Below are 19,959 nucleotides of genomic sequence, written 5' to 3'. Positions count from 1 at the left end.
TAGAGTCTACTATTTTCTAACTACTGTAACTGTAAGATTTTAGGCAAGTCACTCAACCAATTTTCTCAACTGAAAATGAAGAGAATGTCTTAGGGTAGCATGTTAGACATTTTGCTCACAGTTCTGCAAGGTTTATAACATTCAGGGTGTGTCCTGAATATAATTAGGAAATATTTAACAAAATAAGATAAAATATGATAAAATAGATAATTTTATATTTTAAAACTAAGTCAAAAGGTGACCAATAGGGATCCTCATGTATGAATAAGTAGCTGCTGTTTTTTAAAAAGAATTTTAGTAAGTTATTTTTAATATACATTGTTTTATGAATCATGTTGGGAGAGAAAAATCAGAGCTAAAAGGAAAAAAACCATGGGAGAAAGAAAAAAAAAAAAAAAAAACAGAAAAAAAGAAGTGAACATAGCATGTGTTAATTTATAGTCAGTCTCCTTAGTTCTTTTTCTGGATGTAGATGGCATTTTCTGTCCAAAATTTATTGGGATTGCTTTGGATCACTGAACTACAGAGAAGAACCAAGGCTTTTATAGTTGATCATCGTACATTCTTGTTGCCATTGTGTACAATTCTTTTCCTGGTTCTGCTTGTTTCATTTAGTGTTATGGGCCAGAACTTGAAACAAGGTGCTAAATCAGTGGAATTGATAGAGACAATAGTTAATCTAATCTAGCATGGTTCAGTATGATTGGTTTAGTCTTACAAGGAGATGTTATGGGCCAGAACTTGAAACAAAGTACTAAGTGGAATTAAGGAGACAATGGTTAAATCTAGTTTAGCATTGATTTAATCCTAAAACAAATAATGGTTTCCTAGTGATATAATGATTGGTTCTCAGGGCTAGGAAGGACAAGCACGCTGGAAGCTATTGGAGGCTGAGACAGATTCATTTCATCTTCCACCTTTGTTGAGGCTAGAGGCTCAAGCACAAACCCTTGGAAATCCAAGAGATTCAGAAGCCAGAGAAGGCAGTTGAGATTCAGAAGCCAGAGAAGGCAGTTGGGCAGAATGAAGGAAGACAGAGAAGTGGTGGCAGGCTATCCTGTGGAGAACAATGAAACCAAGATCCAGAAGGCCTCCAGAAAACTAGCCCATCCCAAGTGAAGGAGATAAGACTTTGAAGAACACAATAAAGGATTTGGACTTTAATTCCTGGCTGTACTTGTGGTGATTACTGAACTGAAACTAAAGCTGCCTCCAGGGACCCCAAGAAAATCGAACCAAAGAGATCATTACAGTTCAGCATCAGTTCATGTAAATCTTTCCAGGCCTTTCTATATTTTAGCTTGTTCATCATTTATCATCATCATTCCAGTAATGGAATGTACCACAACTTGTTCAGTCATTCCCCATCTGATGGGCATCCCCTTCATTCCCAATTCTTTGCTACCACAAAAAGAGTGATACAATTATTTTTGCATATATGGGTCCTTTCCCTTCCTTTATGATTCCTTTAAGATACAGACCCAGTAATGGCTCTGATGGATCAAAAGATATGCACACTAGCTCTTCGGACATAGTTCCAGATTACTCTCCAAAATGGTTGGGCTATTTAATAACTCCACCAATAATGCATTAGTATCCCAATTTTCCCATATCCCCTCCAACATTTAGTCAATCTGAGAGGTATGAGGTGGTATCTTAAAGTTGTTTGAATTTGCATTTCTCTAATCAATAGTGATTGAGTTTTTTTTTTTCATATAACTATAGATTGCCTTAATTTATCATCTGAAAATTGTCTGTTCATATCCTTTGACCATTTATCAACTGGGGAATGACTTGTATTCTTATAAAAAAGGCACAGTTCTTTATATATTTTAGAAATGAGACCCTTATCAGAAACATTAACTGTAAAGATTTTTTCCCAGCATTGTACATCTCTTTTAATGTTGTTTCTGTTGATTTTGTTTGTGCAAAATCTTTTTAATTTAATGTAATCAAAGTTGTCTGTTTTGCCTTTTATAATGTTCTCTAGTTCTTCTTTGGTCAAAAATTCCTCCCTTTTCCAAAGATTTGATAGGGAAATTAATTCTTGTTCTCCTAATTTGTTTATGGTATCATCCTTTATGCTCAAATCAAGTATCCATTTTGACCTTATTTTGGTATGGGGTGTGAGATAGAGGTATATGCTTAGTTTCAGAAAAAATTATTTTCCAGTTTTTCCAGCAATTTTTGTCAAATATTGAGTTCTTATTCCAGAAGCTGGAGTTAGGGGGATTATCAAAGTGTAGATTGCTATAGGCTTTGAATATTGTGTCATATGTCTCTAATCTATTCCACTGATCCACCATTCTATTTTTTTTTTTTTTAAAAGCTTTTTATTTTTCAAAACACATGCATGGGCAATTCTTTTACATTAGCCCTTGCAAAAGCCTGTGTTCCAATTTTCCCTCCTTTCTCCCACTCCTTCCTCCATAGCAAGTAATCTAATATATGTTAAACATGGTAGAAATATATATTAAATCCAATATATGCATACATATTTATACAATTATTTTGTTGTATAAGAAAAATCAAATCAAATCAGTTTTTAAAAAAAAGCAGAATAAAATGCAAGCAAGCAACAAAGAGTGAAAATGCTATGTTGTGAACCACATTCAGTTGCCATGGCCCTTTTTTCTGAGTGTAGATGGCTCTCTTCATCATTGAACAATTAGAACTGGTTTGAATCATCTCATTGTTGAAGAGAGCCACATCCATCAGAATTGATCATCATATAAGCTTGTTGTTGCTGTGTATAATGATCTCTTGGTTCTGCTCATTTCACTTAGCATTAGTTCATGTAAGTCTCTCAGGGCTTTCTGAAATCATCCTGCTGGTCATTTATTACAGAACAATAATATTCCATAACATTCATATACCACATTTTATTCAGTCATTCTCCAATTGATGGCCATCCATTCAATTTCCAGTTTCTTGCCACTACAAAAAGAGCTGCCACAAACATTTTTTGCACATGTGGGTCCCTTTTCCTCCTTTAAGATATAAGCCTAGTAGAAACAATGCTGGATCAAAGGGCATGCACAGGTTGATACCTTTCTGAGCACAGCTCCAAATGTTCTCCAGAATGGTTGAATCCATTCACAGTTCCACCAACAATGTATCAGTGTCCCAATTTTCCCACATCCCCTCCAACATCTGTCATTCTCTTTTCCAGTCATCTTAGCCAATCCTAGAAGTGTGTAGCACCACTCCATGTCTTAGCCAGTATCTTAGCTTTATAATATACTTTTAAGTTTGATACTGCTAAGCCATCATCCTTTATATATATATTTTTTATTAATTCCCTTGATATTCTTGATGTTTTGTTCTTCCAGATATATTTTGTTATTATTTTTACTAGTTCTATAAAATTATGTTTTGGCAGTTTGCTTGGTATGGCACTGAATAACTAGACCAATTTATACAGAATTGTCATTTTTATCATACTAGCTTAGTGAAGCCATGAACAATTGATATTTTTCCAATTGTTTAGATCTGATTTTATTTGTGTGAGAAGTGTTTTGTAATTGTTTTCATAGTTTTTGAATATGTCTTGGCAACTAAGCCACCAAGTAATTTATTTTGTCTACAGTCATTTTAAATGGAATTTCTCTTTCTATTCCTTGCTGATGAGCTTTGTCAGTAATGCTTAGAAATGCTGATGATTTGTATCAGCTTATTTTATACCTTTCAACTTTGCTAAATCTATGAATTGTTTCCAGTAGGTTTTTGGATGATTTTCTAGGATTTTATGAGTATATCATTATATCAGTGCTAGTTTTATTTCCTCATTGTTTATGCTAATTTCTTTAATGTCTTTTTCTTTTTTGTTGCTAAAACCAACATTTCTAGTATAATGTGAATAATAGTGGTGGTAATGTATTAGGTTCTTACTAAGTGCTAATGAGATAATGAAATATTAGGTTCTTACTAAGTGCTAAGTCAGTACTTGACAATTCTCTAGTTCCAGCCATGACTGGGAGTTTTACTTGTGAATTTCTGGGGAAGAGCTTGCATGCTTAGGAGGAGCAAGTTCATTGGTTGAAGTAATTTTTCCCAGAAGCCCTTGCATTATCCCAAGCCCATTCTCTGGGAGGATAAAAGAGGGAAGCCACTACTCTGGACCAGAGTTGACGGCAACTGTCTGGAGACAATGGTTCTCTACAGGAAGAAGAATCTGTCCAAGAGATTTGAGTTGACACAGCAGATCTCCTCCCAGAAAGCAATTGGCAACTTCTGGAGACAACAGCATGTTACAAATTGGCATCCACAAAACCTAATATCTCATTATCTCATTAGCACTTAATAAGAACCTAACAGTAATGGGCATATTTTTTTCTCCTCTGATTTTATTGGGGATGTGCCTAGTTTCTCTTCATTACAAATAATGCTTGATGTACATTTTGGATAGATACTACTTACTATTTTAAAGAAAGTTCCCTTTATCTCTGTGCTCTGTAGTGTTTTTAATAGGAATGAGTACTGTCTTTTGTCAAAATCTTTTTTGTGTATTTATTGAGATTATCCTATGATTTCTCTTGGTTTTGTTATTGATATGGTTTATTATGGCAAGAGTTTTCCTGATATTTAACCAGTCCTTCATTCCTGGTATAAATACCACTTGATCATAGTATATTATCCTGCTAATAAGTTGCTATATAATCTCTTTGCTAATATTTTACTTATTTTTTTTTTTTTTTGTAAATATTCATTAGAAAGATGGGTCTGTAATTTTCTTTCCCTGTTTTAGCCCTTCCTGGTTTAAGTATCAGTGCCATATTAGTGTCATAGAGGGAATTTGGCAGTACTCCTTCTTTACCTATTTCCAAATAGTTCACATAGTTTTGGAATTAATTGTTCTTTACATATTTGGTGGAATTCACTTATGAATCCATCTAGCCCTGGAGATTTTTTTCTTTGGGAGTTCATTAATGACTTGTTCATTTTTTTTTTTTTCCAAAATGGGACTACTTAAATATTTTATTTCCTTTTCTGGGCAATTTATATTTTTGTAAATATTTATCCATTTAGTTAGATTGTCAGACTTGCTGCAATAGAGTTGAGCAAAATAGCACCTAATTATTACTTTAATTTCTTTTTCATTGGTGGTAAATTCACCTCTTTCATTTTTGATGCTGGTTATTTGGTTGTTTGCTTTATTTTTTTTCTGATCAAATTAACCAAAGGTTTATTTATTTTATCATTTTTTTTTTCATAAAAGCAACTCAATAATTTTCTTAGTCTCTTTGAGTTTCTAAATTTCTAACTTAGTATTTAATTGGGGGGATTTTATTGTAATGAGGGAAAGGAAAGGGGGAACCCCGTTTGTCGGGGCATAGATAATCCCATGAGGCGCAGTGTCCCCTGTAAACGAATTTACAGGCCCGAAAACCTAGATAGATAAATAAAAGATTTATTGTAGCAATTGGGAAGTAAAATTCAGTTAGAAAGACTCCAGGGCCAAAGGTGGCCACTGGGTGGGCAGGAACCCTTACATGGTTGATGGATACTATGTGTTGCTGGGGAGGGCTCTTGCAAAGAGAGTGCTCCAGCTCGCCTCTTTTATACTTAAAAGAAGGTGGGGGATACCCCTAAGTTCTTGGCGGCTTTTCAATTAGATCAGGTGAGGGCTGGGGGAAGCTGAGCAGATAGTGGGTCTGGGCCCGGATATTCAAAAGGGTGCTTTTGACCAGGATTTGTGAATCAAGGTCAGCCATGGGCAGTCAGAGAAGAATCTTAAAGGGACCTCAACTCCCACCAGTTGTAAGCCTAATTCATTGATCTCTCTTTCTCTATTTTATTTATATAGCTATTTAGAGATATAAAATTTCTCTACAAACTGCTTTTCCTGCATCCCACATGTTTGGTGTGTTGTTTCATTATTGTCATTTTCTTGGATGAAATTATAGATTGTTTTTGTGATTTGTTTTTTGACCCACTCATTTTTTAGAATCGGATTATTTAATTTCCAATTGGTTTTTATTCTATCTTTCTCTACCCCTTTATTGAATATAATTTTTATTGCATTGTGATTTTTAAAAAGAGGTATTTACATATACTTTTGTTCTCTCTTTCCATCCAATCCTTAGGTGTGTGATAGTTGTTTTGGTTTTTTTTTTTTACTCATCCCACCCACTACCTTATCTCCTGTTACACCTTCCTCTTCTTTTAGTAGTATTTTTTTTAATCCATTCCCCCAATTACCTTATCTTCTATTAATCATTCCTTATAGATACATTTCTATACCCAATTGAATGATTAAATTATTCCCTCTTCTGATGAGATCAAACTCGAAACAATGCTCATTCTCCTCCCTTCTTTCTCTCAATTGTAAGAGATCTTTTGTACCTCTTCAAGTAATTTTTCCATTATTCCTCCCCTTTTTTCTTTTTCTAGTACACATTTTTTCCTACCCTTTAATGTCTTTTTCTTTGATGTTATCACACCACAACCACACCCTCAGGACATATGATACCCCCATCTGTCTGGCCCAGTGACAGATACAGTTCTCAAGATTTATAGATATCATTTTCCCATCTAAGGATATAAACATTTTAACCTTTAAATAATGTATATTTCCCCCTGCTTACCTTTTTGTGCTTCTCTTGAGTTCTGTTTGTAGATTAGATTTTCTGTTTAGTTCTGGTTTTTTCAATAGATATGTTTGAATGTCTCTTACTTCCTTGAAGCTCCATCTTTTCTGAAAGATGATGGTGAATCTCCCTGGGTAGTTAATTCTTGGTTTTAACCCTAGGCCCTTTATCTTCTGGGTCCTTTATTGTAGAAGCTTCCAGATCCTGGGCAATCCTTACTGTTGCTCCTTAATATTTGAATTGTTTTTATCTGGCAGCTTGCAATATTTTTTCTTTGAGATTATAGTTTTGGACTTTCAATACAATGTTTCTTGGGGTTTTCTTTGTGGGATCTCTTTCCAGAGGTGATGATGGATTCTTTCAATGAGTATTTCCCCTTTTGATTCTACAATATTAAGACAGTTTCCTTAATGATCTCTTATAGAAGGCTATACAGGCTCTTTTTTTTTTTTTTTTGTCATGGTCTTTGGGTAGGCCAATAATTTTTAAATTTCTCTTCTCTATTTTTCAGATCAGCTGTTTTGCCAGTGAGATATTTTGCATTTTCTTCCATTTTTTTTTTTTAATTCTTTTCAGTTTGTTTGATTCTTGATTTGTCATAAAATCATTAGCTTCCATTTGCCTTGTCTAATTTTTAGTTATCTTTTGTAAATCTTTTCCCATTTGGTTTATTTTATTGTTTAAGGAGTTGTTTTCTTCGGACTTTTTTTTCCCCTTTCTTTTCCAAATTGTAGACTCTCTCATGCATACCTGTTACTTCTTTTCTCATTTTTACTTCTACCTCTGTTATTTGAAGCCTTTTATGAACATTGGTTTGAGACCAATTTATATCACATTTTGAGATTTCTTCTGTGTATATTCTTCCTAACCTGAGTTTGTGTTTTCACCTGCGCTGTCACCTTATTAGCTTTCTATGGTCAAGGTTTTATTCTGTTTCTTGTTCTTTTTCTTTCCTTTTGTTTTGGTATTTCTACTTTTTTTTAACTTTTAAGGTAGAAGGTAGAACTCTGTCCCAAACTTCCTATGCTGCTCTGAGCCTTGCCTTGGAACACAGGAGCCCTTGTGTTTATAGGGGATAGCTTTACCTGCTCTATTCAGGGAATACCCCAATTCCCCAGAGTTTGCCTTCTGAGCTGGGACTGGAAGCTCTCCCACTGATTTGCTCCTCTACTGAGCCAGGACTAAGGGTTTTAGTTGCTGATTTGCTGTAGACCCTCTCACTGACTTTCCCAGAGTCTATCTGGGCCGGGCTGAACATCCTTTTTATCTCAGTGAGACTGATTTTTCTTGAACTTTTTTCAATCTTTCTTGAGCTGGAGAGTAATTTCATTCCATCAGACTCTGTTCAGATACTTGGTTTCATGTGGTTTTTGAGGGAAATTGGAGACCTCCATCAGCTTCCTGCTTTTATTCTGCCTTGTAACTACAGTAGCCACATTTTTATTTGAGTCAGACACCACTATCTTAAATTATTTTTAATATTCCTTCCAGCTAATAGTTTTACAAGCTTGGGAGTTTAATGGTAATCTATAAGCCAGATGATGGTGGTACTATATTTAACCTAAAATCAATTCAGGATCCTGAAATGCAGAAGACATGAGTTTGAATTTGGCCTCAGATACTTATTAGTCATGTCATTTAATCTTTGTTTTCTTCAATTTTCTCAAATATAACATGAAGATATTAATAATGTCCATCTCCCAAAGCTTTGGTAACAATCAACAGAAATAATATTTGTAAAAATATTTAGTGTAGTCTAGAATTTGGGGTTCCATAAGCGCTTCCCCTCTCTACTCTTCTAATGTTTCCTAGGCAAATAAATAAACATTTGTACTTGAAAATCCAGAGGTTGTAGTTCATTTTGTGTGCTACTGTAGAGTCATCTTCCTTGAATTAGGAAACATTAAAATTCATCATAAAAGTAAAAATCCATTGTAACTTCATCATTTGCAGAAGAAATTTTAAATAGCATTAATGAATATAATAAAAAAAATTCATGAAGCTAATTTGTTTAAGCTCCATATAGTAAGATAATTGGATTTATTGGAAACCAGTTTGAATGCAAAGAATACTTCCCCTTAAAAACTGACTGTTCTCTAGATCAATAGCAGTTCCAAATGTAGTTTAAAAAAACAGACAAGACTTAATAGGACTTAAATTATTAAGACTAACTGTATTGTTTCCAGAGAGTTCATTAACACACTCATCAATAGAGTGAGTTTTGTGGACATTGGCAAGAGCTTTATAAAGCATTCAGTGGGAATATATATCTCTCAATTAACTGGTCTTAGCGAAAAAATATAATTAGATAAAAATAATTACATTAGTAAATGAAACTTTTAATTGAAAACCTATTGGAATTTTTAAAAATCTGCTTCATTTCAGTTTCTTAAATCATAACTAAAAAGCAAAGAGTTTTTCAACACTATATTTAAATAACATTTAGTCATCTTGGAATTTGTGTATAAATATTTCAAGGTGTTTGAAAATGGGGCATTAAAAAAAAAAAAAAAAAAAGGATTATCTCCCTGAGAAATAGTACACGTAGTAGAGAAATAAAAATGCAGAGATTATATGCAGAGTAAAAATAGATGGTTCTTTGGAAGATTGTATAAAATTACTATGTTCTATGTGACTATGATTATGGATATATATGCACAGATATCATACATATATAAATATGTATACATGTATGCATATATATTATGCATATATATACATATAATCTACAAAGGAGCTACATAACAACATTCTTATTTCATTCTATAAGAGACAGCAGCATTAAAAGGAAGTCCCAAGAGAGAAACTCTAGTGTCAATTCAGCTACTCACTAGCCTGTATGACTATGGGTTATTCAATTAGGGTTTCAATTCCCTTTTCTTAAAAACTGAAGGGATAGTTTGAGGATAGCACATTTGTTGAGTTCATGTTGAATCAAAGGATTTAGATTCAAATTCAGGCTATAGCACTTGCTATCTGTCTGAGATTGGCCAAGTCACTTTATTTCTCTGGGTTTCAGGTTTCTCAACTATGAAACTCTACCTTTAAACTCTAGTCCTTCTAGCTTCATTTTGTTGCTAAGTCCATGATATTATGTGCCTGCCACTGTGCTGGCTACTAGTAAATTAGTCTTTTCCTCAAAGAACTTACATGATGTTGGAGGGAAACAACATTATAACTTATATTGAAAAATTTCTACTTTATGGGGGAAGAGAACTAGCTTGGAAGGTATGGAAAAGCCTTCAAGGTTCAGTTCAATCCCTTGCCAGCACCTAAATATGCATATTTTGGGTCCTTACTATAGAACCATTAGCATATAAGTTCATTGCAACTAGGAAATTTTTCTTTTTTATCTTTGTTTTCTCAGTGCCTAGCACAGTGACTTTAGAAATAGTTGTTCAATTGGATCTTTTTAAAATGGAAAAAATGACAAAGTCATATTTCTAGATAATCCTATACCCCATGGGTATGTACTTCATTTCCATTTTTCCCTATCTCCAAATGTTATGAATATTTGATTACATAAATAACTTTTCAATGTTTTTGTCTCCTTGAAGTAACATGTTGAACAATGGGATTTCTGAATTGAAACTTAAGAAGTACTATATCAATCTTGCATTTATATAAGGAGCCTATGAACTTGACCATCATCCTAATTCTAGAAAAAGTGGAAGCCAGTAGCATTCCTTATATTAATCAAAAGCGTCATTAGCCATAAAAAGAGGTTCCCCCCAATAAATATTTTCTTTTAATACCAAATGGCTCTTCTGCTTGTGGTTATTTATTGTTAGTCAATGCAGTTTATATTCTCCTCCTTTTTCAATAAGCACCATTAACTTTCTTATCTTTTAGGATGAAAATCAACAATAGTATTGTTTTCCTCCCTCTCCCTCCCCTTCTCCCTCTCCCATTCCTTCCCTCATTTACTGCCTTTTATTCTCTCTCTCTTTTTCTCTTTCCTTCTTTCAAGATGAAAATAAATGGTTTGCCCATACATATACACTCCCACATATTGCCCAATCCCCCCATTCCCACAGGTAGTAAATGGTAGAGCCAGGATTAGCATTTAAATCCTTTGTCTCCAAGTTAGAACTTTAAAACAAAAGAGCGAAATTCTTTCTAAATGAAGGGCAGGTAGTTTGCTTGTTTCTTCTGGTACACATGTTTTCTTTCCTCCTTCTTTCCTTCCTCTCTCCCCTCCTTCCTATACCCCCTCCCTCTCTCCCTTCCTTCCTTCCTTCCTTCCTTCCTTCCTTCCTTCCTTCCTTCCTTCCTTCCTTCCTTCCTTCCTTCCTTCCTTCCTTCCTTCCTTCCTTCCTTCCTTCCTTCCTTCCTTCCTTCCTTCCTTCCTTCCTTCCTTCCTTCCTTCCTTCCTTCCTTCCTTCCTTCCTTCCTTCCTTCCTTCCTTCCTTCCTTTCTTCTTCCTTTCTTTTCTGATGGAACTGATGATTAAAGGAATGCTTTTTTTTATATGTCTAATGTTGGGAAAGGTTATCATGTATAAGTGTTCACATTTTATAGATGCCAAAACAGATTGAAAGCATTTTTTTTTAATAGTTGAAAGGGCAAATAATTAGTGTACCTAGGAGTTATAATCCAGTTTTATTCTATTAGTTCACATTACTTTTCTGTGCCTCATACTGTACTTCAGATGGGAATTCAAAACTGAATTGAATCTGAGAATTAGAAGTTGCAGAATGTATTTGCCACATGCCAGCTGGCATTTGAATCTCAAAAGGGACCTGCCTGCACTTATTTAAGAGAAAGATAAATGTGTTCTCTGGATCTGTTACTATAAATTCATTTAGGAGCAGGGCTGAAACTCCACTAACATTCCTTTCTGCTTTGAGTTGTGGCTGGCAGATTTGGTTCACTTTACCGTTGGGAGGTAATGAGTTTTTGCTGGCTGGTAAAGCGTTATCACACTTGATTCAGAACTCCCTAATAGCTATTTCTCTTAATGTTTAAATAAAACATTTGGCTGACATAGGTAGGGAAGAGAATGTGAAAATCCCAATCCACTCGCCATCTCTTTGAGAACAGAAAGAATGAATATGTGACCCTAGTTCTTACAACCAGAGGAAGCCTTAGAACATTAGACAGTGAGGATCAGGTGAAGATCTACCTTTGCCCCTACCTTGGGAAAGTCCTATTCTTAACAGCAGAGGCTTATGGGCCCATCAAAAAAGGTGTCATTTTGATTTTTAATGGAATTATGCCTCAATAGAGTTTTAGTTTAATTGTGAGAAATGAATGCAATGTCAATCTTTTTCAAGTTTGTGGGTTTTGATAATATCTTGTTTGTGCTTTACCTATTATATATTCCATTCTCTCTATAATTCCAAAGTGATATTCATACAAAAAGGCCTAAGTTACTCCCTCTTTCTAAAGTCTTCAATGACTCTGTTACTTTACCATGAAATATAAAATCCAAAGCCTGGGATTCAAAATCTCTCACTGCTGGAAATCACTTATTTTTTTACGTTTTTATTTTTTTATTTTTTATTATTATCCTTTCCCTATACTTCATTCCAGTCAAAGTGATTAGTTAGCGTATCCTATACATGATATTTCATCATCTACTATTAAGTAATTAGTCCTCTTTGTCTAGAAGGTATTTCCTGTCCACTTCAAACTCAAGGAATCCTAGTTTCCTTTAGAACATGGTCCAGATGTTATCTCTTATTGCTTTTGTATTTCTTCACCCTGACTCCCCCCTATTATTTTTTCTTGAAACTGTTTTGTATAACTTAATACATTTTATCTTTATTTATGTATTCATTGTAGTTTCCACCTATGTCCTAGCAGACTAGAAGCTTCTTGAAGTCTGAAACTGTTTAACATCACCCATCCCTCCTATTTCCCTTGTCTCTCTTTGAATTGAAGCATTAAGCACAGTACCTTGAAGCACCCAGCAGATGTGCAAAAAAAAGTTTGTTGTTACAATTACTTTGTAGTAGTTTATGTTATATTTTATAGTACATTATCAATTTATATATATATGACATCTTTCCTCCAAGACTATGAATGCTTGGAAGTAGGAGGGTGGTAACTATTTTCTCTTGGAGAAAAATCTAGAAACATATTTACCTATAACATTATAAGCTTATATATAAATGTATTAAATATAATATAATCATATATAACACAAATCAAGTTATATATATATATTTATAACACAAGAATGTACATATTCATGTAATAGAGCACCAAAAGACAGAGAATATTTAGTTTAATCCTATATTAACTTTTTCTCTTTGAAATTTAGATTGTTTAATACTATGACACCTCATCAGTCATGAGGTAACTTAAGGCAGATGAAATTTTACTCAGTGTCTAGATCACTTTCTGTTGTACTAGCTCCCAGCTGTGGAAATTAACATCTCTCTCCCAGGTCTAGGCATTAGATAAACTAGGCTGCATGTCAGCAAGAATTAAAATAAGATTTCAAATTTTATCAGTGACATTTATCAGTCTATGTTGAAGCACTAGTTTGCGTGCATAGAAAGACTTTGAGAGATTTTTCTAATGAAAGACTGAAAGACTATACCTATGGCTGGGTTTACAGATCCAATGGAGTGTTTACATGTTTGAAAGATCAATATTAGCCACTAATCAGTGTAGGAGCAGGAATTTAAGAATTCTGAATTTGTTGTCCATGTGAGCTAAACTGAAATCCAAAATTTGCCATATGTCCATGCCTAGTCTTAGAATAAATCACTTTACTTCTCTTGTTTCCCTAACAGTTAATTGATAATGTTGGACTAGACCATTCTTAAGATCCATTTTGAATTCCAAATAGACATTTCTTCTCTGTTAAGTATTTAATTTAATTTAGTTTAGTTTTATTTAATCCCATGCTACTCCTTCCCTATTAATATTTCTATTCCTTTTTTTTTTTTTTTTTTTTTTGAAGGGATAGAGCCATCAAAGGTAGTGCAAAACATAGAGGGCTAGTTAGAATTTTCAATAGTTATTTGTTTTCTTTTTTCTCATTAATATTTTATTTTTCTAAATACATGTAAAGGTCTTTTTAAACATTCATTTTTTGGTAAGATTTTGTGTTCCAATTACCCACATCTGGAAGATATAAATACTGATGGTCATATTGTTGGGGATGTGCAGGCTTTTGATGAGAGAAGGCGCGGGTGAAGTAAAAGAATTTACTAAATTATAAGTAAAAGTAGAAGTTTAAGTTTATTGTAAATCATCAAGAGATCTCAAATGGAGCAGAACTCTTAGATGGAATTAGAGTTCTGTCCGTTCTGCTCTTCTGCCCATTCTCCCCATCCTGGTATATATGATTTGAGACAATACAGAGCTATTGGGTTTGAACAGGCTTCAGTAAGGCTATAGAAAGTTTGATTAGTGATAGTTCAAATTGTATAGAGTTTAAGTGGAGGTACTTAAGGTGAATTCAGTTCTATTGATAGTTAAGTAAGGGTACTTAACTACTTAGCTTCAGTTCAGCTCTATAGAAAACTTGGGTGGTGTCTGCTGAACTCTATAGAAAGGTAAATTAGTGGTACTTAACATAGGTGGGGTTGGGCTGGCTTCTAGGTCACGATAACATGGGAAATGATTCTTTTTGGGGTTTCCAGCCTCAGTTTCCCTTGTCAGATTCCCATCAATATCTAATTCCTTTATAATTCTATGGATTATCATTCTTAAAAATAAAATTTAATTTAGTTTAGTTTTATTTAATCCCATGCTACTCCTTCCCTATTAATATTTCTATTCCTTTTTTTTTTTTTTTTGAAGGGATAGAGCCAAAATGGAAAATTTATTTGATGGTAGTGCAAAACATAGAGGGCTAGTTAGAATTTTCAATAGTTATTTGTTTTTTTTTTTCTAATTAATATTTTATTTTTCTAAATACATGTAAAGGTCTTTTTAAACATTCATTTTTTGGTAAGATTTTGTGTTCCAATTTTTTTTTTTCCTTCCTTTCCTTCTTTCCTCCCTCCCCAAGACTGCAAGTAATCTGATATAGGTTATTCATGTATAAATTTTTAAAATACATTTTCACATTTGTCATAACATTTCTATTCTTATGCCCTTAAATGTAATTTCTTTTTACTGTTATTGCCTCCTAGTATCTTGTGTACCCTTTCTCAAATTTGTTCTTTAATACTCTTATTTTCTATATCTATCTATTTGGTCATTTATCTAGGATTTTTACACAAACAGTAAAGTTCTTCTCTAATTCATTTTATGCTTTGTTAAATTCACTTTAATTTTATATAAAAAAAATACCTCTTCCATGAAGAGTGCTTTAGAAGAAAAATGAAGGGCTAATAATTTAAGAACATATCTATTTAACAAGTCACAATAAATCCTGGCATCCAATTGCCCTTCCATTGATTATTTGCTTATTAATCACAATTATCCATATTCTATATAATGCCATATTCAAATTATATTTCCTAATTATGCTGTAGTTCATATTTTCTGTCTGTATTATTTCCCCATATGCTACTACAAATAAAAATATATTACATATAGTATATATACATATATTTATTATAGAGTAAATATACTTTGCCATAAAGTAAGTACATATACTTTACTGATATTCATGAATTTTATAATTTCAATTTTTACAATGAAAAGAACTGTATAATGAAAAACACCTTTGAGTGACCTGATCAATACAATATTAAATCATGAGTGCAAATGATCTAAAATGAAACATGATACTTTCCGTCTGCCAGAGAATTGATGGTCTTAAAATGCAAAATATGGTTTGTGTGAAAAATTATTGAACTATGAATATGAATATTGTACTATGAATATTTATTAAGAGGGCATTTGTAAATTTTTAAAAATAGTTTAATGACAACTTTGTGAGGCAGAAATAAATGTTAACAACATAAACGAATATATAGACACACATACAACTTTATAACTAATTTTGACTTTGAGCTTTACCAGCAACATGAAATAAAGTGTGGTGTTTGTGAACAATAGGAATGTTGTAGTATATTTTTCACAATAATGTCTTTGCCATAATTAAAAAAATAATTTGCCATAATTAAAAAAAAAGTCACTATAATTTAAGCAAATGGTGTTTTCATTGTGATTTTTTTTTTAAAACAGAAAGTTTCAAGATATTTTCAGAAAATCTGTGATGCAGGAGGTTGAATGTAATTTGAAAATCACTACCTGACTATTCAAATAAAAAAAACAAACAAATCAAAACCCACTTATGAAGAACTTGTGTATCCAAATCCAACACATATTTCTATAGTGAAACATATGAAATCTCATGTGCTTTGATTTTTTCATTTTATTCAGTGTGAACTGTGGGAAAAATATAATTTTCTACATTATTTTGAGAGATGCTGAAAATAGATATTAGTGATTTAATTTCCCCCCTAATTTAATAATTTAATTCTAGATAAAACATACAGTCAGTTCACTGGTAAAATGTAAAATTTTCTCAGACTGTAATTTCTCCCTGAACAGAGTGACTTTAAGACATTTGAATATACTATCAAGCTTTGCTTCTAAAGAAATAACAGGGAAGAATTATCATTCATTTTATTAAGGGTCACTCTAGGCTTGAAACTCACTAAAAATCAGACCTGGTTGAAAAAGGCTGAAGTATTAATACCACTCAGCTAAGTTCAAATCATGCCTTAGACACTAACTAGTTGTATGGACTTAGGCAATTCACAATTTCTCCGGGTCTCCATTTTTATATCTGTAAAATGAGGGATTTGGACTGAATAGCTTCTGAGGTCCCTTCCACCTACAAATTGTGATCATATGAATTTCAAGTGGGTCAGGAAGACTAATATCGAGGAGTATCAAAAGAATGAAAAGGTGGGATAATTTATTGCAGATAAATAGAAATTAACATTTTACTTGAGAAAATAGATACTAATAACAATAAAATCCCCAAAGGATTTTTACATGTGTAAGAATGTTGTCTTCTTATAATTTGTCAACTTAAAATTTTATATTAACCACTGTTAACATTAATATTTGGAAAGTATAGGTGAATTTCAAGCCTAGGGTTACTCTTAATAAAATGAATGACAGTTCTCCCCTGTTACTTCCTTCAGAAGCAAGGGTAACTGGCTATATATGTCATCTAGAATTAAATGATTCAATTAGGAGAAATAAGTTTTAAATAAAATTTACATTAAAATTACAATGTCTGCTAATGACATAAACAGTGATAATTATTCATTACAATAATATACAAAGGCTTTTAAAGCTCTTTGAATTCTTATCCTTTCCAGTTTTCTAATACCTCATTCCTCTCCAATATTCTTTGATCCAGTGACACTCATCTTTTTGATGTTCTTCACATATAATACTTCATGTGCTGGCTCTAAACATTTTTTACTGAATCTTCTCCATTCCTGGGCTATTTTACCTCTTCGTTTCTTTCACATCTCAAATAATCTCAACTTTCTTCAAGAAGACTTCCTTTTTCATGTTAACTGCCTTCTCTCTGAAACTATCCCTAATATATCCTTTATATATTTTGCTTCTACATAGTTGTCTTTCTCAGAACTCTTTGAGAATAGGGACTGTTTCTCCCCCTTTCTTTGTGTTCTCAATGCTTAGCACAGTGCTTGGGACATATTAACCATTTAATAAATGCTAGATAACTAGCAGTCTTAGAATTTGAAATTTTATTAAGTACATTCTATTCATAATCATTATTTAATGTTTATACATTATGATTAATTACATTAAAAACACTGATCTGAAAGCAGACTATTAGATGAAAAAAAGGCATTCCTTGTTATGCAACTAGTGCAAATTTCATTAGTTCTAAATGTAAGTCTACTTTACATTATGATTGTAGGAAGAGATACATCTAATAATCTGAATTTCATTTTTAACTATTTGATTTAGTTTTTACTTTTTGATAAAGTTAGATATATAGAAATGTTGATACCAGAATGTTAACCTAGGATAAACAGATGTATCTCTGTTTAGGTCTACAATATAACAAAACAATCACACTATTTAGTCAGTTTTTAATGTTTTTAAATGTTTTTTAAAAAGCAGTCAAAAATTACTTAGTGCTGTGTATAGAAAATAAGTGCATATGATAAGTACATCTCATAATCAATATAATTTTTCAGGTGGTATGTTCATTTGTAGCTTTTCAAGTAGAATACTACACACACACATGCACACATACACACACACACACACACACATATATGTATAAACCATAAAGAATATAGAGGGTGTGATGACAAGAGCATTGCACGTGACAACAGAAAATGTGGGGCAGTTACATTCTTTCTGCTGTTTTCAAGTTGGGAGACTTTGGGCAAATAACTTCACTTATTTGAATTTCATTTTCCTCGCATGTATAATTAGAGAATTGGACAAGATGACTTCTCATTCCCCAGCTACTTCTACTATTCTTATTAAATCTATTATTTTGATTAAAAATCTGAGCCATATTAGTGAAATGCTGAAACATGTAATGAAAAGTAAACTTTGTTTTGCACACCTGCATTTTATGTTGTAAAACACAGTGGGATGCATATATGTGAAACATCTGATCTGTGCTAATTTGCCATTACATTGCATTGTGGCAAATGCAGTAATCTACAGGGTTCTATCTATTTGCAACTCATTTCACAGCTGACTAATCACATAGATGAGAAGGGGAAATAGTTCTGTTTCCTCTAAAACAAACTAAGCAGATGGAACAAAGTTCATTCCCACCAGTGGTGTCAAAAAGGTCCTCTTCTCAGATGCTAGGGCTTGCATCTATCTGTCAAAAACAGTGTAAGTACATTCTTAACACAGCACTTGAGAACACAGTGAGCTTCTGGTTTGTTTAGACTAGACACAACTTTTTGTCATATACAATACTTAAAGAGGTTATTCATTTGAAGGGAATCCAGACATGAGAGGATTAATGTTCATTTTAGTTAAGCAATTTAAGTCATCTTTTATTCATTTGGAAGTTTAAGGGGAAAATTATTGTCAGGAGAATTAAGCTACTTTTCTGAAAGGCGATTAGTAAATTGTCCAATGACCTGAAAACACAGTCTAACTCTAGGACTGGATCTTTCTAAAAATCTAAGATGAAAGAAGCATACCACTTGTATGTTAGTAAAATAATTAGAAGACATTTAAAAAATCAAAATGTTATTATAGGTCAATTTGTTACCTGCTCTTATAGTATGTGTATAAATGAATTATAAAGTTTAATATTTTAACAAATTTTTAATGTGTATCAGTCTATCTGCTTTACCCTCTTGCATCTTTATTATCTAATCTTTGTCTATCTAAATATCTATCTATTTTATCTATGGCAGCATACTGTAATAAAGACTTCTTGAAACAATGAAATTGTGTGTTCTGTTCCTGTCTCTGACATTTCCTGATTATATGATCCTAGGCAAGTCACTTACCCTCTTAACAATCTAATGAACTTTCTAATATTGTTAGATGAAGAAAAGATGCTGGAATGAATGGGTAGAGGGAATTTTTTTAATCAGGGAGTTTCTCATACCAGTGAAATAACATGTCTAGTCAATGTATGTATATATATACATATATACATACATATATATATATATATGTGTGTGTGTATCTCTCTTCATTTTTCTATATACCATAGTATTTATATATAAAACATGTTTTCCAAAGTTCATTAGTGGCACTAAGATACTTTATAATTGAGGATCACACTTAAGAAAGAAAAAAAAGCACAATAGACATATGTCTATCTCTGTGTGTGTATGTGTGTGTGTGTATAGTCACCTGACAATATTTTATTCAACAGAACGACTGAGATGATGACATTGTTTTCTTCCTTTAAATACAACCTTCCCCCATATATTTCTCTGAGACCTTGATTCATATTTTCCACATCATTTTCACTGCACTGATTTCATTTTAATTTCAGACCGATGCAGCTCTAATGTATGATGCTGTCCATGTGGTGTCAGTTGCTGTCCAACAGTTTCCACAGATGACTGTCAGTTCATTACAATGTAATCGGCACAAGCCATGGCGCTTTGGGACACGCTTTATGAGTCTAATTAAAGAGGTATGTCTATTTAAAAAAAAAAAAAAAGCATAGTTTTGTCTCTTTTGTCCTCAACCTGAATTAATACAGATAATATACTTCTTGTGTTTTTTGTTTTCTAGCACATAGGGCTTTTTCTGTATAATTCTCTCTCTGTCTCTGTCTCTCTGTCTCTTTCTTTTCAAAGCATTTGGTATTTTCTTTTTAAAATGGTTCCAATGCCATTGTAAAGGTGGGCTAACTAAATAGATAGAATATTTGGTTATATGAACTTTCTCAAATTCTATGACAGGTTAGATAGAGACAAAGAACTAAAATATGAAAACTTTATTGTGTGTCTTTTTGTGG

The 19,959-nt window shown here is 32.8% G+C and overlaps 1 protein-coding gene across 3 annotated transcripts in view; it reads left to right on the top strand.

Annotated features, from left to right (window-relative positions):
* Positions 1–19,959, top strand: part of GRIK2 (glutamate ionotropic receptor kainate type subunit 2) — an 805,940-nt gene that overhangs the window by 464,546 nt on the left and 321,435 nt on the right. For all 3 annotated transcript variants that reach the window (XM_074310214.1, XM_074310215.1, XM_074310216.1), the window contains exon 8: positions 19,489–19,632. In XM_074310214.1, the coding sequence (XP_074166315.1) occupies positions 19,489–19,632 (144 nt within the window). The remainder of the gene's footprint in view (positions 1–19,488; positions 19,633–19,959) is intronic.

This window comes from Sminthopsis crassicaudata, chromosome 4 (assembly GCF_048593235.1).
Source record: "Sminthopsis crassicaudata isolate SCR6 chromosome 4, ASM4859323v1, whole genome shotgun sequence".
In the NCBI taxonomy this organism is placed as follows: domain Eukaryota; kingdom Metazoa; phylum Chordata; class Mammalia; order Dasyuromorphia; family Dasyuridae; genus Sminthopsis; species Sminthopsis crassicaudata.
Note: the sequence above shows the minus strand (reverse complement) of the source record. Positions and strands in the feature narration are given on the sequence as shown.